General features: G+C 44.9%; 1 protein-coding gene across 12 annotated transcripts in view; it reads right to left on the reverse strand.

The window, feature by feature from the left end:
- The window catches only part of AP1S2 (adaptor related protein complex 1 subunit sigma 2), a 90,237-nt gene that overhangs the window by 19,345 nt on the left and 45,872 nt on the right, over positions 1 to 25,020 (reverse strand). For 4 of the 12 annotated variants that reach the window (XM_077294191.1, XM_077294192.1, XM_077294189.1 and 1 more), the window contains exon 5: positions 9,800 to 13,739. The exons of 4 other annotated variants lie outside the window; for them this stretch is intronic. In XM_077294191.1, the coding sequence (XP_077150306.1) occupies positions 13,497 to 13,739 (243 nt within the window). In that variant the 3' untranslated portion in view covers positions 9,800 to 13,496. 4 more of the 12 variants (XM_077294201.1, XM_077294194.1, XM_077294202.1 and 1 more) reach the window with 2 other exon arrangements.

Consider the following 25,020-nt stretch of genomic DNA (forward strand, 5'->3'; position numbering starts at 1 on the left):
GTTCAACAGGCACAGATGCAGGGCCGTATTTGCCACTAGGCACTTGAGGGCACGTGCCTAGGGCGGGACAATGTGGGGGGGGCAACACCTGAGCAAGGTTGTTTTTTTTTTTTTAAGTCGTGGGTCACCTCCCGACCGACCGCCCCCCAGCCGCCCGCCCGCTTCCCACCCTCCTTGAAGACGATACTCACCCTGCTCCAGCGATGCCTGGTCTCAGGGTCTGCAGCTCGTCCTGAGTGAGCGGTCACGTGGTACCGCTCATTAAGGTCATGAATATGCGCAGATTTATGACCTTAATGAGCGGTATCACATGACCGCTCAAGCAGGAAGAAGGTGCTGCGCCGCCGCCGGGAGTCGGGACACAGCAAGAGGGATGTCGACGCGGCCGCGCGGTGTGGAAGAGGTGAGTATGAGGGACGGGGGGATGAAGGAGGACGGTAAGCGGCGCCATGCAAGATGGGAGCGGGAGCGGGGGGGGGGGTTTGAGAGATGAGCCATGCATACAGGGAGGGAATAAGAGCCATGCATACAGGGGGGGGATATGAGCCATGCATACGGGGGGGGGGGGAATATGAGCCATGCATACAGGATGGGGGATATGAGCCATGCATATGGGATGGGAGGAAGATGAGCCATGCATACAGGAGGGGGGGGGGTCATTATACAGTATGGAGCATCATGTGTGGCCATTATACAGTATTGAGCATCATGTGGGATCATTATACAGTATGGAGAACTGTGTGTGGCCGTTATACAGTATGGAGCACCATGTGTGGCCGTTATATAGTATGGAGCGTCATGTGTGGCCGTTATACAGTATGGAGCATCATGTGTGGCCGTTATACAGTATGGAGCATCATGTGTGGCCGTTATACAGTATGGAGCATCATGTGGGATCATTATACAGTATGGAGAACGTTGTGTGGCCATTACACATTATGGAGCATCATGTGTGGTTGTTCTACAGTATGGAGCATTGTGTGGCCATTATACAGTATGGAGCACTGTGTGGCCATTATACAGTATGGAGGACTGTGTGGCCATTATACAGTATGGAGCATCATTTGTGGCCATTATACAGTATTGAGCATCATGTGTGGCCATTATGCAGTATTGAGCATCATGTGTGGCCATTATACAGTATGGAGCACTGTGTGGCCATTATACAGTATGGAGAACTGTGTGTGGCCATTATACAGTATAGAGCATCATGTGTGGTGGCCATTATACAGTATTGAGCATCATGTGTGGCCATTATACAGTATGGAGCACTGTGTGGCCAAATTTTTTTTGTTTATAATTATTGTATATGAAACAGCGTGATCAGCAGTGCTAAATGGGTGTGCTTGGGATGTGGATATGGGTGTGACTAGTTGTGAAATGGGTGTGGTCAGAGGCGGGGCCTAAAATTTGCTGCGGCGCGCGTAGTGCAAACTTTATACCTCCTTCCCTTCTTCAAAAGTTGGGGGGTATGGTACCACATTTGCCAGATCACGGCAAGTGCCGCAAATCCCAAAGGGAATGAATGAGGCCGAATGCAGTGTTGCTGTTAAGTGATCCATTACGCGGCAGATACAGAAAAACTGCCCGATCTGCTGCAAAAGGCGACTTTCACATCAGCGATTCTTGCCAAAGTCACTGCCGATAGTGTCATACTCCCCAAAGGGGGAGGCAGCACTCTAAATACGGCCCTGCACAGATGGTGAAAGCTGCATTACTTTCATGTGGACAGTGTACCTGGCCCAGGTAATTTCTCTACAGTTACACATGAAGTGATCAGCCATTGGGAAGCCAGGTCTCACTTGTGGTATGTGAAGCCTAGGGGTACTCGCACTGTCCTTTACGCTGTGCCTTCAATGTGCAGTGCAGGGTGTGATCATACCTTTGAGGGTGCATTGACCAAGTTAGGTGGTACATCAATGAATATTAATCTTTTAGCGCACTAGTGATGAGCGCAAAGTGTGTGTTACTCAAGTTTGTCGAGGGTGCGCGGGTACGCACCAAGTATCGCGGGTGCTCGAGTGACATGTTCGAGTCCCCCACGTCTGCCTGTTTCACGGCTGTTAAGACACAAAAAATGTCGGCATTGTCCGTGTTTATCAGCAATGCTTGTATGTTTTGTGGCTTACAGCCCTGGGGACTCGAACATGTCACTCAAGCACCGGCGAATGCGATACTCGGCGCATACCCGAGCAACAATGCAAACTGAGTAATGAGCACTTGCGCTCATCACTATAGCGCACTGCAATTCCATACCGAGGAGCAGTAATTAGATAGTGACTAAGAGTAGCATTTCTTTCTGAAACAGACCCCATGGGTTGCTATGTCATGTTCCCGCCCAAAGAAAAAGAGACAAATTGGTTTACAATTGGTGACAAAAACAAACAAAACAGTGATTGTAGATCTTTACTTGGCTACAGAGCTCGTGTGACCACTGCAGCTAATCTCTGCTCTCTGCAGTGAATGTACTAAGAAAAGAATTCAGCACTCTTGAAATTGCAAAAAAAAAAAGAAATGTGGTTTTAATGAGAATCGCAATCCAAAAAGAAAACAAAATGACATTTCGGTCGACAAGACCTTCTCCAGATTTAGATCAATATGATGAACGAAATTTTTCTTTACAAATACACATCCAAAATAAATGAAGTAGAACTTTTTGTCAAGGGGGTGAGAACCTTCTCCGACAAAGGATAGGTGTGAAAGAATGGAGTCTGTGGACATTACAATGGGTCTTCCTGGGGGCTATCCAATCTTTTGTGGACCTTTGGAAGAACACAGCACACTATGATGTTCGGATTCAATGAGAAATTCGTATGTTTTAGATTAATTATTTTGGACGCCGGGGAGGGATCCAGAATCTTTTTAATTTTATCTCTGATAATGAAAGTCGGATGACATGAAAGTGGTGAGTATACTTCCCTGCTGTTTAGTTGTGACATCATTTGGTGTAAGTTTTACGATCCTTCACCCGATTGTCAATTCTTAAATCATATTTAGTCAGAAATTGTTCTCCCGATCTTATACTGAAACATGCATATAAAATTTGGTCATTTTCCTTTCCTTCCCCTATTTTTTTGTTCATCTTATTGATCCAAGTCCGAGGAATGTCTTGTTGTCATTTTGTCTTTTTATTGCGATTCTCATTATAACCACAGTGCCGGATTCTTTTCTTATGCGATTCATGGAGTAGTATCCCATCCCGGCACCACATCTTGATACAGAGTGACGTATACTCCAGATATATACTGCAGTGAGGGTGAGGTGGACAGCATGAAATGGAGACCAGTGACTGGCCGTGGATTCATGTGAACTGATGGCCTGTGATCATTGCAGGAGAGTAGACAGAGATCGGCTGGGAGCAGGAGAACAGCAGCACCGGAGTTACGGGACTCTTCAGATAAATAATGGCTCTTTTGTTATTTTACCCCATTTACTACAGTCTAGTTTCTTGTGATTTTAGGAAATTACTTTATAAAAGGCAGTGGCCACTTAGGGACAATCACTTGTGAAACGTCCTGGAACAATATACATGTAACATAACTTCTTTCCCTTAGCTAAAGTTGTGTCCAGATGTGGATCTTGTGTTAGCACAACTAATTGGGCCATTACATGGTCCATTTTCTGCCAAATCACAAGTTGATCGACACTTGTTATTGGCCTAGTCATATGGGCAGACAAAACCTGTTTACACAGTGATGTGCTGCTGATAACAATGATTTAATGGCCTGCAGAAATGGATTTAATCATCCGAACTGAATGACTGGAGGAATGCTAGTATCCTGATTATTAACCTGCAGTAAAGAGGCCATAAGACATTTTATGCCTAAATCTATGGTCGCCAACCTGACTAAAATAGCGATTTTACCCTGATGTACAAAGGACAAGATCCTAAAAGGGTGAGCTGTAGCTCCTTTACATAATCTGCATACTGTAATATGATGCATTGTGTTAATGTGTGTCACATTGTGTTAATGTCGCAGGGCGATACTTCTTTTTCAGTAAAATGTAAGACCCCTGGGTGTTTCAAATTAGGAGTACACAAGCTTCACATTGTAAAGGGAAAAGTAATATCACGGTCTGTTACCCAACGCGAGCGAAAAAGACTGAACGGCTGTGCTCCATTTACAGTTCTTACACGACCACATGCTCGCAGGTATGGACGGTAATTAAATTTGGAGATTTATCAGCCTTTACACGGGTGCAGCAGAAGCGGCATGAAGAATTATTACACAACATTCGGAACAATAAATCAATTGTAATTAATTCACATCTCAGTTACCTAGAAGAACCAAAATCGAGAATGCAGCATCCATAATGCGTTCAATAGAATGGAAATTATAAGAGGAAGGACTTGCACTTCTTCTTGGAGGATTTGCCGTGAAACCTTTAACTCACTAATGAAGAGGCACATTCACATGCAAAAATACCTGCAGGAATTAATTCCAAACCTTGGCATGGTCTTTGTAAAAATCTATGTACATGCTAAAGAAAAACGCCGGGGATGTGTTACCCACTTGCGCCACCTTTACAAGGCAGTATATCGCATTAGTATTTGTAAGTCAATCCGAGATTGAAACGTAAAGCTGCTTTCACATGTACAGTAGTAATAGCCACATTTTTTTTTCACTGCAAATAAAAGGGGTTGTCTGCAGGATAGGTGATTGGTGGCTGTCCCACTGCTGGTACCAGCACCAAACAGAGCGGCAAACTTTTATCTCCGTTACAAGATGATGCAGCAGGTCGGACGCTCATAAGTTGCTCCATTCATTCCCTATTGAGTTTCCGGAAAAAGACGAGTGCATCGCTCATCAGCCCCACAGGAATGAATGGATCGCACTGTGGGTCTATTCTATCGGGGATAAAAGTGCTACATTCTGCCCATCGGGGAAAGTCTCAAACATCGGCCCCCTATGATCAGCGCTAGCACATTACACTACTCATGCTGGGGATAACTTCTTTAACCGGACAACCCCTTTAATTGATTCTGTGAAAGAACAGTTAGTCTACGTTCACATTTGCGGTCGGCGCCGCAGCGTCGCCGCATGCGTCATGCGCCCCTATATTTAACATGGGGGCGCATGGACATGCGTCGCACTTGCGTTTTGCGCCGCATGTGTCCCTGCGGCGCCCGCGTCCGGGCGCAGAGGACGCAGCAAGTTGCATTTTTGCTGCGTCCAAAATCAATGAAAAAAAGGACGCATGCGGCGCAAAACGCAGCGTTGTGCATGCGTTTTTGTTTGCGTTGTGCGCTGCGGCGCCGACGCTGCGGCGCACAACGCAAATGTGAACGTAGCCTTAAAAGACCGCAAAGGCTCAGGGCTACTGCAGTGTTTGGCTACCATAATGGAATACTGTTCATGCTGTGTGTGTTTATTGTCCACTCCTAGTGGCTTACAAATTTACTGAAGGTACCTTCACACGAAACGACTTTGTAACGTTATCGCTAGCGATCCGTGACGTTGCAGCGTCCTGGCTAGCGATATCGTTTAGTTTGACGCAGCAGCGATCAGGATCCTGCTGTGATGTCGCTGGTCGCTGAATAAAGTTCAGAACTTTAAGGTGCCGTTACACTAAGCAACTTACCAGCGATCGCGACCAGCGACGTGATCGCTGGTAAGTTGCTGTGTGGTCGCTGGGGAGCTGTCACACAGACAGCTCTCTCCAGCGACCAAGCGACTTCGGCATCGCTGAAACTGTCTTCAGCGATGCCGAAGTCCCCATGTAAAAAAAAAAAAAAAACACTACATACGCACCTTCTGTCGTCCTTCATGTCCCTCGGCGCTTGCCGCACTGACTGTGTCTCAGCGCCGGCCGGCCGTAACAGCGGTGCCCAGCGGTGAACCGCTGTTACTGCAGGTTCACCGCTGGGCTCTGCTTTACGGCCGGACGGCGCTGAGACAGTCAGTACGGCAAGCTCCAGGGGACATGACGGACAACAGACGGTGAGTATGTAGTGTTTTTTTTTTTACTTTTACCATGGTATCCATGGTAAATATCGGGTTACTAAGCGCGGCCCTGCGCTTAGTAACCCGATGTTTACCATGGATACCAGTGAAGACATCGCTGGATCGGCGTCACACACGGCGATCCAGCGGTGTCAGCGGGAGAGTTGCGACGAAAGAAAGTTCGTCCACTCTCCCTGCAACCAGCGATATCCCAGCAGGATCCAGATCGCTGCTGCGTGCCAAACATAGCGATATCGCTATGCAGGACGCTGCAACGTCACGGATCGCTGGCGATATCGCCTAGTGTGACGGTACCTTTATTTGGTCGTCCGATCGCCGTGTATCGTTGTGTTTGACAGCAAAAGCAACGATACCAGCGATATTTTACACTGGTAACCAGGGTAAACATCGGGTTACTAAGCGCAGGGCCGCGCTTAGTAACCCGATGTTTACCCTGGTTACCAGCGTAAAATGTAAAAAAAACAAACAGTACATACTTACATGCGTCCCCCGGCGTCCGCTTCCCACACTGACTGAGCGCCGCAAAGTGAAAGTGAAAGCACAGCACAGCGGTGACGTCACCACTGTGCCCTGCTACTGCCGGCGCTCAATCAGTGCAGGAAGCGGACGCCGGGGGACGCATGTAAGTATGTACTGTTTGTTTTTTTTACATTTTACGCTGGTAACCAGGGTAAACATCGGGTTACTTAGCGCGGCCCTGCGCTTAGCAACCCGATGTTTACCCTGGTTACCCGGGGACCTCGGCATCGTTGGTCGCTGGAGAGCGGTCTGTGTGACAGCTCTCCAGCGATCAAACAGCGACGCTGCAGCGATCAGCATCGTTGTCGCTATCGCTGCAGCGTCGCTTCATGTGAAGGTACCTTGACTCAAAATAATGATCAATACACTGCCATGAGAAAGTGCCCAAGGGCTCTGATCACACCAACGTTGTGGCTTCTGCTTACAATGCTGCGCTGGTGCGGCTGGATAAACTCATTTGTGCCTTAAGATATTTCTGCTATCCTACAAAGATCAAGAGACCCCCTTTTCTGAAGGCGGTAGTGGACACACTGTATAAATCATCTATTATTTATTGAGAAAACCAATTTGGTCAATAATGACCCCACAACAGCAATGTCAGTGCGTCGCTTTAATGAACCCGAATAATTGGTATCATCTGATCGTTAGGGTGAGACCCCACAGGGGTGGTCATCGGCAGTATGATTTGGAAACAAAAGTCATGTGAACTTTGGACACAGAGGGGGCAGAGTTTCACCTGTGTGTGGCCAGTCACCCCAGGGGTCTTACCCCTACGTATATAATCATGACCAAGAATGAGATCACAGGGTTTAATGTGGACATAGGAGAAATGGCTCATGAAACTGAACAGGCATACAGTATGTGAATACTCTATTATTAAATGAATGAAGCTGAAATATCCATTATATCAGATGTACTCATGATGTCATTCTATTGATACAGGTCAGAAAAATGTCACTTCCTTATAAAACAGGTATCTTAGTAGCTCTACACTTGCTCGCTTGTGTCAGTGCTGTGGAGTCAGTGTCCACTTTGGTGAAGTCGGTATAAAATGGAGCAACTCAGAAAAAATATAATACACTGGGTACAGTAGTACAATGCAGGATGGGCTGTAAGTTTTTTCATAAGAATTTGGGAAAGTTCTGAAATGTCCTATAAATGTCTGTTCTGTTCTTGATCTAAGGATCTGGGCTTTTAGATTAGATTAATCTGTGCTGCACTTTAGGGTACCGTCTCACAGTGGCACTTTGGTCGCTATGACGGCACGATCCGTGACGTTCCAGCGATATCCATACGATATAGCAGTGTCTGACACGCAGCAGCGATCAGGGACCCTGCTGAGAATCGTACGTCGTAGCAGATCGTTTGGAACTTTATTTCGTCGCTGGATCTCCCGCTTTCATCGCTGGATCGGTGTGTGTGACACCGATCCAGCGATGTGTTCGCTTGTAACCAGGGTAAACATCGGGTTACTAAGCGCAGGGCCGCGCTTAGTAACCCGATGTTTACCCTGGTTACCATCGTAAACGTAAAAAAAACCAAACACTACATACTCACATTCCGGTGTCACGTCCCCCGGCGTCAGCTTCCCGCACTGACTGTGAGCGCCGGCCGTAAAGTGAAAGCAGAGCACAGCAGTGACGTCACCGCTGTGCTGTGCCTTACGGCCGGTGCTCACAGTCAGTGCGGGAAGCTGACGCCGGGGGACGTGACACCGGAATGTGAGTATGTACTGTTTGGTTTTTTTTACATTTACGATGGTAACCAGGGTAAACATCGGGTTACTAAGCGCGGCCATGCGCTTAGTAACCCAATGTTTACCCTGGTTACCCGGGGACTTCGGCATCGTTGGTCGCTGGAGAGCTGTCTGTGTGACAGCTCCCCAGCGACCACACAACGACTTACCAACGATCACGGCCAGGTCGTATCGCTGGTCGTGATCGTTGGTAAATCGTTTAGTGTAACGGTACCCTTAGGCACATGCTCAGTAGTGACCAGTGCTGTGGAGTCATAGATAAGATGAATCTGTGCTGCACTTTATGCACATGCTCAGTAGTGAGGCTTCTCCTCCACAGGTCAGAGGAAAAAGGCACTGGGAAGGAATGTCTGCGGCCCTGCACTCATCTCAAAACTGCTGGTGTGAAGAGGAAAACAGGATTGAAGCAAGTACTTACTGTATCATAATGGTGATGAAAAGCCCGATGTTACCATTTTACATGAGCCATGTATGAGGGAGTCAGAGTCAGGGAAATTGAGGAGTCGGGGATTGGCTAACAGACTCCACAGCCCTGGTTGGTGTATAAGCTTTACTCTTTTCTGTGAATTAGCTGTATTAAAAAAGACCAAGCTACTGCTTCTTAAAGCGGTTTCTGATTGGCTGTAGCAGTCACCTGACTTTCCCTACAGCAGGAGATGAAAACAAGAAACTGGTGAGAGGGGCACTATTAGCATTAACTGGAATCTGCAAGCAGGATTTTGCTAACTAATCTGAGAGCAGCATAATATCAAGGCACAGACCCTGATTCCAGTGATGTGTCACTTACTGGGCTGCTTGGTGTCGTTTTTAGAAAATCCCTGTTTTAACAGCAGGAGATTATCACTATAGGACTAGTAATCCTGCTGCCATGCATTCCTCCATACTCATGAGCTCTGTATAACCCCACCGCCACCACTGATTGGCAGCTTTCTGCCTATGCACAGTGTACACAGAAAGCTGCCAATCAGTGGTGTGGGTTGGGTCATACAAAGCGCAGCATTCAGAGAACTGCTAGATCAGCAGATACAACAATGATTTTACCAAAACTGCAGCAAGCAGCCCAGTAAGTGACACATCTCTGAAATCGGGGTCTCTGACTCTACTTTATGCTGCACTCATGGGGTAGCCAAGACCTGGTGACAGATTCCCTATAAGAAGCTGCAGTGATGTCGGGTAGGTAAGTTTGTGTTTTGTTTTTATTTAGGACAACCATGGGCTTTCAAACAAAAATATTGCAAGACAAAAGTAAAGACAACAATAACTGAGTGCTCTAAACGAATATATAAATTAACATATTTTTTTCCTTTTTTAATCAACACGAGTCATAAAGTTTATAACGTCAAGTAACTGGTCACACAAGGTCACATAACAAGAAATACAGAGATTCAGTCAATAACAGATGAAACGATATATAAAAAAATATTCTCCGCAAGATGGATGTTTTCACTACTTCAAGGGCAAGTTGAATCCCAATGAAAGCCGTCTGATGCTCTGCATGCATGAAGTGCGCGGCCAATTAATACACTGGCACATTAAAGTACTCATGCCGGGGCTACAAAAGAAAGGCAGGTTCAAATGCAACATCAACCATTGGGTGAGAAACACTAAAGACGGAGCAGGAAGAGAATCAATGGGATGCTATTAATCACTATTGGCTACTGAATGAGCCAGCAGCGCTCGATGATTGAGGAGAAAGGGTTAAACTAATTTCCTTGATTGATGTTAATACGTTTGTGTAATAAGAAGTATCGGGGTGCGGCACATGGCGGACACTCCGCCCACAGATAATGGGGGCCGCAATGTATGGCCGCACCCCTAGGATTTCAGAAACACTCCCTTTCCCAAACAAGTTATAGCTGTATGTTACGTATATCCCCGGCCTAAGGATCCAATATATTGAATGGTATATACTTTATGCCTAATAGCAAAATGCTATACCCATGCTATGATAAATGAAACACTACAAGCATGGCGGCTGCTCTACTATTACAACTGCATATTGTTTGGAAATACCAAAGCCGAATTTCTTATTTAACACTTTTGCTTGGGTTAAAAGAACTCAGCTCGATTAGGAATGTCACCTAACCGTGGGAAAGAAAGTCACAACGGCAGCAAATGTTATGAAACAGCAAAACAAAAAGTCCCCAATTCCCCTGTGAAACTCCTGGCATCACAGCTTACAAAGCCTCGCTGCCAGTAGTACAGTAAGTGGCCTCTGAGGCCACGGATTGGCTGCAGCAGTCACATGCTGCAGGATCATACACAAAGACTGGGGACATGATCAGAGAAACTGGCCGCACCAAGGGTGCAACGAGCGCCTTTACTTGGTTTGGTAATTGGTGTTTTTTTTTTTTTTTAAATCATCGCTTCCCACTTACCTGTATCTCGGCTGGTTCAATGTGAAGACAAGAGGTTGTCCCCTGAGGACTCAGCGGACTAATAAATACTACCTTCCCCACCAACGGCTGGCGTGAAACGGCTCGGATATATGGATATGATGTAATACACAACACATGGAAAACAAACACATCGACTACACCCCAAAATTCTGCCCATTCCCCAACGCACAAAGTCCATGTTAAATTGTTCTACATGTCAGGAGGGCCCCATGTGTGGACAGCCAGGTCCTTTTATAAAGAATCATGATATCAAATACAGTATTCAGAGACATAAAAAGAACAATGACATACTTGCCTAATACTACAAAAAAAAAAATGTGACATTCAACTACCCAAGTGTGCTTCTTAGAGGCATGCACTCATAGTATTCAATAGCAATTACACTTTTCTCTGGGGAGATTATGAGCAGAATATTAAGGGAAGGGGCGCATAATCGTATCCCTTCATTAGGATTCTCAAAACGTCTTGATATATAATATTTACTCTGAATTCCCCAGCACTGGCAATCTATCCCGAAAAATAACTCGAGCAGCCGGCAACGTAGAGCAAAACAGAATAAATCACAAAGATCCCATCATTTGTGTGTAGAAGATATTGTGTACATCTGCTTCCCACTCGTGGATTCAAGATAGTGCTGCTCCGTCCATTTCCATAATAATGATAGTTTTTTCTAAAGCTGCAGCTTCTGGAAAATGATCCGAGTCTGTGATAATAGCCAGCGTACCCGCCGCCTAATGTAACACAAGAGGCATCATTAATTTAAATAGAAAGGCGCAGGCTCACAGACAATGCTCTCGCTATGGAGTCTGCCAAGGAGCAACACCAATCCATCTTCAGAGGTTTTTCCAAGGTTACTTTGTAATATACTTGGGATTTGCCACACAATGCTCTATAAGAAGCTCTTACCTTTGTTATATCGCAAAATAATTACAATTACATTTGAACAGGGTGACTGAACAAAAATATTTAAGAGCCCTGTAGGATCCTGGTGGGGATTTGAAGAAGACCTTTCACCAAACGTTTCATGTTGAACTAGACACAGGATGTATTGGCTTCCCAAATGAAATCATTTTTTATTTTGCTTTTCTGTTATGGTAAAGTATTTAGGCATCTTATGAGTTACTGTTTTTTATTTCCAAGTGGTTGTTATAATATAGTTTTCACTACGAGTGTGTACTAGTTCTCCCTTAGGCTACTTTCACACTTGCGTCGGTACGGGTCCGTTGCTAAGCGTCGGCGCGACATACCGACGCACGTTGTGAAAATTTGGTACGACGTGGGCAGCAGATGCAGTTTTTCCAAGCATCCGCTGCTCATTGTAAAGTCCCGGGGAAGAGGGGGCGGAGTTCCGGCTGCGCATGCGTGGTAGGAAATGGCGGACCCGACGTATGAAAAAACGTTCCCTTGAACGTTTTTTCGTGCCGACAGTCCACCAAAACACGACGCATCCAGTGCACGACGGACGCGACGTATGGCGATCCGTCGGCAATACAAGTCTATGGGAAAAAACGCGGGCACATTTGCAGGACGCGTTTTTTTCCCAAAACGACGCATTGCGATGGACAGCAAATGACGCAAGTGTGAAAGTAACCTAAATGATGCTGACCAATTATAAGCAAGCAGCACCCAACAGAAAAGAAAAAACACCCACCATAGCTTGGAGCAAATTTCTCAGTGTACGAGATGTGATGATACAACCCTGATCTCCTGGTCTAACCTCCTGCAGGAGTCAGTGTGAGGGAAGGCGCAGTGCAGCTAAGTATAGCTGTGACACATTACAAACCCTCCTATCAGCTCCCCATTATTCTTGGTGTTTCAGTAGTCACACTTATGTATGTCTATTCCTAACGACGCCTGTGTGTGCTGTAATGAAACCCTGCTCCGCTCTCACTGCAGAGGGAGTAAAAGTTTAGCCCAACAGGCACAAGAGTGATTACTTACACATTTCCTGACACACAGTGTGTGTGTGTGTGTGTGTGTGGGGGGGGATTGGGGTTGGCAGCACAGCAGTGCTAACCATGCTATGAACGGCAGAGAACAGATAGAAGGGTTTGCAATTTTGTGACTCGGCCGAGCTCAGCTGTGCTGCACCTCCCTCCACAGAGACCTTATCCGAAAGGTGTTAGTCATCTGTGCCTTCTAATCAAGCAGGAGGTTAAAAGAGGAGATCAGGGCTGCCTGTCGTTATACATCTCACATACTGAGAAACCTACTCTACGCTAAGGCAGGGGCATGTTCTTCTTTCATCTGCCTGTTGCTGCCTGCTTTTGAGTGGGCAGCATCTTAGAGGGAGAAGACATACACACCCCAAGTGAAAATTGGTATAGCATCCAGTTGGACTAGGGAAAAAAAGCTCTCTTTAGGTACCAAATAATTTGATTGCTAATATCTCTGAAATGGAGAGATGAAAACTAGAACAAAAAAAATAAGCTCTGCAGCCACTATTATATTGTGTCCAATAATACCCACAACTTTGTTGACAGGGCTCCTTTAGTAATTTTGGTTCTTCAGATTACATGTAAAATAGGACATTACAAGCTGCTCAATTCGGTTCAATCTCAATACTGACAGACATTCTTATAGAGAAGCCTCTGTTCTTGTGAACACTCATCTAAGTTCATGTCTTGATTGATCAGATTTACTCAGCAAAAACATATGAAGAAAAGCTGACAGCACTCACTAAGTATGGACGCACGCTTTCGATCCACGGAACTCACTTGGAAACGCAACAGCAATCAAGAAAATTAAAAACAGCGCCCAGTCCAGGTGATGAAATTAAAGATGCTTTATTCCACCATGGATACAACGTTTCGAACTGTAGAAGTCTTCATCAATTCAGATGTCAATTTGTCAGATTTACTCAGCAGTCACACACCCGCGTGTTACCTTTTGACATGGTTCTCTTAACCCAAAGGCATATTTGACACCGTTAAGCTCGGGTGAGGTGACCTGTGGCCAGTCCGTGACACACAAATGTATGAATGTGGCTTTAGGCTTTATCGGAGTAAAGGGTGACTGGAAACAGGGTGGATAGGGAGCCCAACTATTGGAACTGAGATTAAGCGGTAACCAGGAGGCTGCAGTGTATGTCCTTACAAGCTGCAGAAGAAAAATGGTTAAAAATGTGTAATCAAAACCAAATGCACAAAAAACAAGCTAAAGGAGTCCATAGCCTTCAAGAGCAGGGCTGTGGAGTCGAAGTCGTGGAGTCGGAGCCCATTTTGGTGGAGCCGGATTCATGGAAATTGAGGAGTTGGAGGTTTGGCTTACCGACTCCACAGCCCTGCTCAAGAGCCTTGTTGTTTCTTCTCTACCCTCTACCTAATACAGCAGGCCAAGCTGACAATCACAGGAGCCAGTTAGAAGGAGTTACATCTAAAATAGTTGTTGCTGTCACTCAACTGTTTTGGGTTGTAAGCTATTGATGTCTAAGGACATTCTTATTTCCTGGTGAATAAGTAGTCAAGTTAGGAGGACTGAGGATTTTATTTAGTAAAAAAGTGATTTTACTAAACCAATTTGAAACATAACAAATCCTTCTACAGAGCAGAATGAAGAAAAAAAAAATAAAACCCTTTTTTTCCACGGTGGACAGAAACAAGTCCATTTTTACTTTCTGTCCTTGGTTGCCAACTACATATGCAGAACAGCGGCTTCTGTATCTTGCCTTATCAGTATGATCTGACCAAATGGCAACTGCTGTACAAACGAGCTGCCGCAATCCTATTTGAGATAATGATCAATATGTTGCTGGCTTATGGCATAATCAGAGATAATCATTAGATGTTCTGTTTTTTTCTGTTACATGTGTTAGAGCTCTCATGCAACAATATTCTAATGTTTATGGAGACAGCGTACAATTGATTTGTCCTATAGAAATAATATAGGAAGCTCTTACAAGGACAATTATAACATTCCTGATCATTTGGTGCCCTTTCCAGGCAGTAAAAATGCACTAAAGCCTAAAGAAGATATCACCTACTCAATGGAGAAACGGCATGAAGAAGACACAAGTCGGTGGGGGTCACCAGTGGATGCGTGATAACTTGTCTAGGCTTGAATACCCTTTTAACTGATTTTAAAGGGGTTATTCAGGACTATTTAATGTGTTTCCGACAAGCTTTATAACAGGCAGGGAGTTGCCAAGTACCTGTCTGTGTTGCCTGGCACTGACTCTTCCAGGACAAAGCGGTCACAGACTGCTCCTGCCAGCAATTTAGTGGCTTCTACTGACATCATGTAGACAGAGCAGTGGCTTCTCGTCTGCTTTGTTGATGGAGCGTGGCTGCCACTGTTATGCTGATTGACAACTTAACAGCAGTGAGCCGGCTGTCAATCAGCAGGACGTCAGCAGTCTCTCCCTGTCAACAGAGCAGCCCAGAAGTGCAAGAGCTTCTCTGTTGATATGGAGCTTATGAATAGCCAGTAGGAGAAATCAGAGCCCGCTCTGATCTGGCGCCAGGTGAAACAGGCAGTTAGCTGCCTCTGTTAGAAAAAGCAACTACCTGCCTGTTAGTTTTAGGCCCGTAGTAAAAAAATAAAATAGCCCTGGACAACCCATTTAAAAAGGAGCATCACTTCAATGAATTCCAATCACTTGAAGGTAAAGTAAAAGCAAATAGGCACAGAATTTTGATTTTACCAGCATTTTTCAGCAAAGCAAATACTAGAGATACTAAATGTAAAATTATAGGATTTTCTGCAATACCAGAACACATATTAAAGGAGAAAAGATGATCCAGCACACACATTGATATGGGATATGATCTCCTAACCGGTATCTACCAAAACATCGGTGCAACCCTCATTGATCAAAGCTCAGGACCTTGTCATACGTAAAGCGCTCCTTGTGTAAATCTAAATTTACGATTTATCTAAATTTATAAATGTATGTGATGCTAAATTTTGGATTTTATCATTATACATAAAGCTTTCTGCTTTAATTTTTTGCCCCACTTCTTCCAAAAGTCAGAACTTTTTTATTTTTCCCATCAACACAGCAGCATCAGGGCTTGTTTTTTTTGCAGGAAGAGTTGTAGATTAAATGTCAATATTTATCTATAATACAATGTCCAGTAAAACGGGGGGGGGGGGGGAAATTCCAAGTGGGGTGAAATTGCAAAAAACTTTAAAAATTTCGCAATTGGTCTTTGGGTTTTGTTTTTACGGTGTTCAATGTGTAGTAAAAATGACCTGAATCTCTAGGTCAGTATGATTGGAACGATACAAACATAGTTTTGTTTTTATTTTAGCAGTGAAAAAATAAATAAAAAAATGAATTGGTTTCTTAGAACTAATGTTTTTCCATATTTTTCTGTCGATTGAGTTGAGTGAGCGTTTGTTTTTCTACATTGTGAATTTATGTTTTTATTGATCACATTTTGATGAATTAACAACGCTTTGAGCACTTTATTGATTTTTTGCACAGGTGTCGCTACCAAAAAACAGTAGAATTGCACTATAGGTATTTCGATATTTTTTTTTGCTGTACAGCTTGTGCTACTTACTGCATTGCAGATGGATTACAGTATAAAGCTAAAACAATGGCCTCCTATGGCTGGACTTCACAGGAAGACCATCATGGGGCCTTCAGCAGGTCCTCGGCTGCCTTGCATCGCAGGGAGGCTAATGGGTGACCCTGAAATGTCAAGCCCCTGGACCACATGCCTTAAAGGGAACCAGTCACCCCCCCCCCCCAGGCGTTTGAAACTAAAAGAGCCACCTTGTGCAGCAGTAATGCTGCATTCTGACAAGGTGGCTCTTTTAGTTCTGGGTGCTGTAACTGCTGAAATAATCCGTTTTGTAATTTGTCAGAAATACCTTGTCTTCAGTCCTGGAGGCCGGCGTTTCCCCCCTGCTGCAGACGCCACACAGCCGTCACTCAAGTTTTCTTGGCACCGGGCGCCGCCTCCTCAGCGCTGTTTTGAAATGAGCCGGCGCCTGCGCTCTTCTCTCCTGCCTTGGGCAGGCGCAGTGAGCGCTGCCCGTCTGTCCTCATATGCAGTCTAGCTGACTGCGCCTGTGCGGCCGCCCTGCCTGTGAATCCCAGCCCCGCAGTGTGAATAAATCAGAAGACACTGCGGGGCTGGGATTCACATGCAGGACGGCCGCGCAGGAGGCAGGAGAAAAGAGCGCAGGCGCCGGCTCATTTCAAAACAGCGCTGAGGAGGCGGCGCCCGGCGCCAAGAGGATTTAAGTGACGGCTGTGTGGCGTCTGCAGCAGGGGGGGAAAGGCCTGCCTCCAGGACTGAAGAAAGGTATTTAGGACAAATTACAAAACGGATTATTTCTGCAGTTACAGCACCCAGAACTAAAAGAGCCACCTTGTCAGAATGCAGCATTACTGCTGCACAAGGTGGCTCTTTTAATTTCAAACGCCTGGGGGGAGGTGACAGGTTCCCTTTAAATGCTACTATCAGACATTCCCATTGGCATTTAAGGGTTTAACAGCAGCGATCGGTGCTCCAATCGCTGCTATTTCATAAAGTTGCCGACTGTGTAATGCAGCTAGCATCTGCCGTGTATGGTGCGGGATCAGCTCCTTACTCTGTGCCATACACCCGCACTAGACATGCGTCATACATGATGTACAGTGGAAGTTGGGAACGGGGGAAACATTTTTACATAATTACATTACATATATATATATGGACAATATCTGCAAGGAGTTTGTATGTTCTCCCCGTGTTTCTGTGGGTTTCCTCCGGGTTCTCCGGTTTCCTCCCACATGCCAAAAACATACTGATAGGGAAATTAGATTGTGAGCCCCAATGGGGACAGTGATGTTGATGTCTATAAAGCGCTGTGGAATTAATAGAGTGGAGTTATAGAAGTCAGTAAAATTAATACATAAAAATATGTATACCGTATATATATATATATATATATATATATATATATATATATATATATATATATATATATATATATATATATATATATTTTTTTTTTTTTTTTATTTATTTTGTATTATTATTTTTTTTATATAATGTGCCTATCCCTGGGTACAGATCAATGTGTGGACAGGAATCACTGATGTTATCAGATCCCACTCCATACACAGCGCCATGCTGGTCAGTAATGCCCTGAGCACACATGAGGTAGGTAAGCCGTCATGCATCATCAGGCCCTGCACACACCCAGGGTTACACGTGCACAGTGTGTAGTTACCAGACACCTACAGGCAGTGTCACAACATATCATCTGAGTAACCTCCCCAGTCTTCATTCTGGCTCTATAAATACAAAACCGCACATTAAAAAATAACGTTTGAGAGCAAAAACAATTAAATCATTCCATGAACGCTGCATTACCAATATTTCCAAGTCGGCAGCATCCGTCCACATGTATCTGTTGGCCGTGCCGGGCCTGTAGAGACGGCACCTCCTCCCCCCAATTAACAGCATATTGCTTTACAATAATCTAACTATTCAGTGCGGATTAATTTCTTAACATATCTTTCCAGCCATCGGGTCACTATTTATCTGGTGCAGCGCTTACTCCTTTAATGTGACCGGAAGTCTGTGCGGAGTAAATTTATTGATGCCACCATGATAACCCCAGTAACGCAAATCATATTCACAATCCAGCAGCAGATGATAGTGAGAAAAATAAAACAATAATCAGACCTCAGTGCAAGTATGGGGCATTCAGACGTCCGGGCAAATCGGCCTGAGATCAGACCGCAATGAACAGACTGGCCGGAGTTCTCCTGACCCGAGAGTGGACGCTTCATATATTTCCATAAAGCTGCCAGGCTCGGGTTGGGAAACTCACGGCTAGTCCATGCATTGCAGCCCGATTTGGGGCCGATTTGTATGGACATCTGAATACACCCTATACTTATTTTAAAGTACACAGGCTTTCAGATGAAACAGTCATCATCCAAATATTACATATACAGTTGTGTGAAAAAGTGTTTGCCCCCTTCCTGATTTAGTAGCCTTTTGAATGTTTGTCACACTTAAATGTTTCAGATCAACAAACAAATTTAAATATTAGACAAAGATAACACAAGTAACCACAAAATGCAGTTTTTTCAATGAAGGTCTTTATTATTAATGGAAACATAAATCCAAACCTACAGGGCCCTGTGTGAAAAAGTGATTGCCACCCTTAAAACATAAATTAACTGTGGTTTATCACATCTTTGGGAAGCTGAGTAAAAAAACCCTATCTGTTGTGAAATTGGATTTTGGGCTCCCCCGGTGGCCACTGGTGGAATTGAACTGGTGTGCATCATCCCCTCTGTTCACCTGTTTCCATCAGGATGTGGGAGTCGCTATTTAACCTTGCTCCTCTGTCACTTCCATGCCGGTCAACATTGTAATCAGAAGCCTTTCTGTGCATGTTCCTGCTGCTAGACAACTCCCAGCTAAGTTGGACTTTAGTCCTCGTTTGTTTTTGCATTTTGTTCCAGTTCACAGCTGTAGTTTCGTTTCTGTGTCTGGAAAGCTCTTGTGATCTGAAATTGCCACTCTGATGTTATGAGTTAATACTAGAGTCTTAAAGTAATTTCAGGATGGTATTTTGATAGGGTTTTCAGCTGACCATGAAAGTGCCCTTTCTGTCTTCCTGCTATCTAGTAAGTGGACCTCAATTTTGCTAAACCTATTTTCATACTACGTTTGTCATTTCATCTAAAATCACCGCCAATATATGTGGGGGCCTCTGTCTGCCTATCGGGGAAATTTCTCTAGAGGTGAGCCAGGACTATATTTTCCTCTGCCAGGATTAGTTAGTCCTCCGGCCGGCGCTGGGCGTCTAGGGATAAAAAACGTAGGCAACGCTACCCGGCTACTGTTATGGTTCTCAATGGCAAGAGAACATAGCCCAGCAAACATAAGTACTAGCTCTTGGAAGGATGGAAACTAAACTGACCATGAACTAAACCTGCCGCACAACTAACAGTAGCCGGGTAGCGTTGCCTACGTTTTTTATCCCTAGACGCCCAGCGCCGGCCGGAGGACTAACTAATCCTGGCAGAGGAAAATATAGTCCTGGCTCACCTCTAGAGAAATTTCCCCGATAGGCAGACAGAGGCCCCCACATATATTGGCGGTGATTTTAGATGAAATGACAAACGTAGTATGAAAATAGGTTTAGCAAAATTGAGGTCCGCTTACTAGATAGCAGGAAGACAGAAAGGGCACTTTCATGGTCAGCTGAAAACCCTATCAAAATACCATCCTGAAATTACTTTAAGACTCTAGTATTAACTCATAACATCAGAGTGGCAATTTCAGATCACAAGAGCTTTCCAGACACAGAAACGAAACTACAGCTGTGAACTGGAACAAAATGCAAAAACAAACGAGGACTAAAGTCCAACTTAGCTGGGAGTTGTCTAGCAGCAGGAACATGCACAGAAAGGCTTCTGATTACAATGTTGACCGGCATGGAAGTGACAGAGGAGCAAGGTTAAATAGCGACTCCCACATCCTGATGGAAACAGGTGAACAGAGGGGATGATGCACACCAGTTCAATTCCACCAGTGGCCACCGGGGGAGCCCAAAATCCAATTTCACAACACCTATCCAAACCCAAGCCTGATTACGGCCACACCTGTTCTCAATCAAGAAATCACTTAATTAGGACCTGCCTGACAAAGTGAAGTAGACCAAAGGACCTCAAAAGCTAGACATCATGCCACAAATAAATTCTGGAACAAATGAGAAACAAATTAATTGAAATCTGTCAGCCAGGAAAAAGTTATACATTTTTAAAGGGAACCTGTCACCCCCAAATGACAAAGTACGCCTGCGCCGGAGCTTGAAGACAAGAAGAGGACGTCATCCTATGAAGATAGGAGGCCCAGGACCGGACCGTGACGCACATCGGACCGGACCGGACCGCCCCCCAGGTGAGTATAATCTAACCTCTCATTCTCATCTTTCAGGATACATCGGGGGCTTATCTACAGCATTACAGAATGCTATAGATAAGCCCCTAATGATGGTAGGCTTAGCTCATCTTTGATTTTAGGGGTGACAGGTTCCCTTTAAAGCTTTGGGACTCCAGCGAACCACAGTGAAAGCCATTATCCATAAATGGCGAAAACATGGAGCAGTGGTGAACCTTCCCCGGAGTGGCTGGCCAAACAAAATTACCCCAAGAGCGCAGTGTCAACTCATTCAAGAGACCACAAAAAACCCACAACATACAAAGAACTGTAAGCCTCATTTGCCTCAGTTATGGTCAGTGTTCATAACTCCACCATAAGAAGTAGACTTGGCAAAAATGGCCTTCATGGCAGAGTTCCTAGACAAAAACCACTGCTGAGCAACAAGGACATAAAGGTTAGCCTCAGTATTGCCAGAAAACATCTTGATGATCCCCAACACTTTTGGGAAAATACTCTTTGGACTGACAAGACAAAAGTTGAACTTTTTGGAGGTTGTGTGTTCCATACAATCTGACATACAAATAACATAGCAGATCAGAACAAAACATCATACCAACAGTAAAATATAGTGGTGGTAGTGTGATGGTCTGGGGCTGTTTTGCTGCTTCAGGACTTGGAAAACTTGCTGTGGTAAATGGAACCATGAATTCTGCTACCAAAAAATCCTGAAGGAGAATGTCGGCCATCTGTTTGTGACCTCAAGCTGAAGAGCACTTGAGTTATGCAGAAGGACAATGATCCAAAACACACCAGCAAGTACACCTCTGAATGGCTTTAGAAAAACAAAATTAATACTTTGGAGTGGCCTTGACAAAATCCTGACTTTAATCCGATTGAGATGCTGTGGCATGACCTTAAAAAGGCGGCTCATGCACGGAAACCCTACAATGTGACTGAGTTACAACAATTCTGAGATGATTCCTCCAGAGCGTTGTAAAATACTCATTGCCAGTTATCGCAAATGCTTGATTGCAGTTGTTGCGTCTAAGGGTGGCACAACCAGTTATTAGGTTTAGGGGGCAATCACTTTTTTACACAGAACCCTGTAGGTTTGAATTTCTTTTTCCCTTAATTATAAAGACCTTCATTTAAAAACTGCATTTTGTGTTTACTTGTGTTATCTTTGTCTAATATTTAAATTTGTTTGGTGATCTGAAACATTTAAGAGTGACAAACATGCAAAAGAATAGGAAATCAGAAAGGGGGCAAACACTATTTCACACAACTGTATTATCAGTCTTAATACCCCAAATATTATGACTCTACAGGTAATTTTCTTCCATTTTCTTTCAAAAACAGTGCCTCTCCCATTCTTTGGTTGGGTCTGATATTGCAACTAATTCACTTCAATAATGACTACAATAGGAGACAAGAGTGGCCTTTTTGGAAGAAAGCTGCCTTGGTTTTCTACCCTCATCTCCTTTAAGCCACAAAGTATTTTTCCTCCACCAGTGAGGTGTTTGCAATAACCAAACAGTTGGATTTGCACAATATCACAGAGTCTAATATTGGCTTTCTGACTTGCTCACAATTCTTCTTAAGCTGAGACTAAGTTAATTACTTTGGGCTTTGCGAAAGCAAAAATATTACATTTGAGGGGGGTGAAACAACAGAGCGTGGCTAATCTTGGCAACCAATTAAAATACCACACATTGCTAGTCTGATTCATCGAGAATAATGCACCCACCACACGTTATTGAGCAGACACTAAGAGCTTATTGGTAGGGATGAATACTAGTGTTCTTCCACACAAATGATAAATCATAGGTTTATAATCAATTTTAGTCTTCATTTGTACAAAGAGAGCTGAACACTGAAATGTCATGGGGGCTGGGACCCTCACCGAGATCCAGAAGGAGAAATATCTGCACTCATGACAATGGGGAGATGATCACCTATGTATATACACTTATCTACGGAGATCGACAGTGAATACGGAAACTTACAAGTGCAATCTGAATGTCAATTACAGGGCAGCATGAATCGGAGCCTGACTACACATCTTGCAATGACGTTTTATTAAAAATATAGTTTGAAAAGCCAGCAGGGGACTACTGGAATCGAACTGACTAGTCCAATGCGGCCCCCCAACCTGGCTCCTCCCCATCCCACTCATGGTGATTGACAGGTCTCTCCCATGTGTGTACATGCATAGCATATCAGGAAATCTCACTTCCCGACTCTGATTCATGCTGCCCATGGTTAGGGCAGCACAAAACTGCTATGTGCACAATTATTACATAAGTCAGGATTTTGGCCATTTCACATTTAACTGACTAATAAAATTAAACAATGTTAAAGGGAATCTGTCACCCCATTTTTCGCCTATAAGCTGCGGCCACCGCCATCAGGGGCTTATCTACAGCATTCTGTAATGATGTAGATAAGCCCCTGATGTATCCTGAAAGATAAGAAAAACAAGTTATATTACACTCACCCAGGGGCGGTCTGGTCCAATGGGCGTTGCGGTGCGGGTCCGGCGCCTCCCATCTTCATATGATGACGTCCTCTTCCTTGTTTCCTGTTGCGGCTCCTGTGCAGGCGTACTTTGTCTGCCCTGTTGAGGGCAGAGCAAAGTACTGCAGTGCGCAGGTGGCGGGAAAGGTCAGAGAGGCCTAGTGCCTACATTGCTCTGCCCTCAACAGGACAGATAAAGTACGCCTGCGCCGGACAGTAAGCAAAGAAGAGGACATCCATCATATGAAGATAGGAAGCACTGGACCCGGACCGCGACGCCCATCGGATCGGACCGCCCCCCCAGGTGAGTATAATCTAACTTGTTTTTCTTATCTTTCAGGTTACATCGGGGGGCTTATCTACAGCATTACAGAATGCTGTAGATAAGCCCCTGATGCCGGAGGCCGCAGCTTATAGGCGAAAAATGGGGTGACAGATTCCCTTTAACAAGTCTTACAGAGGGATGCAGCACTCTTGAAATTGCTAAGATATTGGGGCGTGATCACAGAACCATAAAGTATATTTGCAAATAGTCAGCAGGGTTGCAAAAAGTGTGTTGAGACAAAAAGATGCAAACTGCCAAAGATATGAGAAGAATCTACATGAAGCGACCAGGAGGCCTTTATCCTCCAGTGCTGTCATATTCCAGAACTACAACATCCCTGGAGAGAAGGTGTTCAGTGCTCAGAGTCATGGCCGAGGTGAGGGAGGCCGAGACCCGACCACCACTGAGCAACACAGAAGTGGAAACGTCAACACTAGGCCAAAATATATTGGATTTTTTTTTTTTAAATTTGCGGGTTTATTGACCTTTTGTATTGACTGACCACTGTAGTCGTTAAGTAAAAGAATTAATCAAAAATACAAACTGCCCAATAATTGTGCACAGTGTAGTCAAGTAGTAAGGAAGGAGATCCAGCTCTACCAACAGATTCTTCTGAAATAGTCAGCATCAACTTTCAGTGCAAATCTATTTGCCTTTATATCGTCCAATGTCCTTTGTATGGATTTTGCTTGAATAAAGAAGAATCTGTAGAGATGGATCTCCTTCCTTATTACTTGGTTATCCAGGCAGAGTCAGTGTCGGAGCCCCGAACAGATTGGGGTCAATATCAACGGTGGGCAGGAACCTATGTATTTTGTTACACAGTGTAGTGACTGCGTTCTGCCCTATTTTTTTCAGCACAAATGATGGAATCTGCAGCAGAGGCTCCAAACGCAGATGTGAACCTTGCCTTTGATGTGTTAAATGTAAAAAGAGCAACTTAAAGGGGTTACCTGATGCCCCTAAATTTCGCATCAGGAAGTAAGCGGTGCTGTTGGGTTGTGTGAATGGCTGCCTGCAAGGTATCGTGCACCTGTCCAATTGGAATAGGATGAATGCAGGATATCTGAGGATCTTGCGCTTGATCCGTCAAGTGGTCGCTGGAGTAACACTAGCAGAACCTATCACTACTGGGTGTGGAAGTGAGAGGCATCAAATAATCCCTTGAAGGGTGATTAACCAAAATGGGACCATTAGGGTACGTCTCCACGGTCCGTTTCGCCGGCGGGATCGCCGCAGCGGCGAAGCCGCTCGGCGCTAAGCCCCGCCCCCTTAATGGGACGCGATGGTGCCGGATGTGTACAGTACACATCCGGGATCATCGCACCCCTCGCCATAGGGCCCTGTGATATGCCTTGCGGGGACGCTGCGTCCCCGCAAGGTGTACGGACATGCTGCGATCTGAAAAGACGCGCAGCATGTCCGGAGTCGCAGGGCCGCCGCGTGCGGGTTTCCACGCATAGTGGAGACGGGATTTCATAAAATCCCCTCCACTATGCTGGAACATCTGGACGCTGCTTGTTTGACGCTGCAGCGTCAAACAAGCAGCGTTTACGTACCGTGGAAACATACCCTAAGGGTATGGCTCCACGGTACGGCTTGCCGGCGGGTTCGCCGCAGCGGCGAAGCCGCTCGGCGCTAAGCCCCGCCCCCTTTCTGGGACGCGATGATGCCGGATGTGTACAGTACACAT

This window comes from Ranitomeya variabilis, chromosome 3 (assembly GCF_051348905.1).
Source record: "Ranitomeya variabilis isolate aRanVar5 chromosome 3, aRanVar5.hap1, whole genome shotgun sequence".
In the NCBI taxonomy this organism is placed as follows: domain Eukaryota; kingdom Metazoa; phylum Chordata; class Amphibia; order Anura; family Dendrobatidae; genus Ranitomeya; species Ranitomeya variabilis.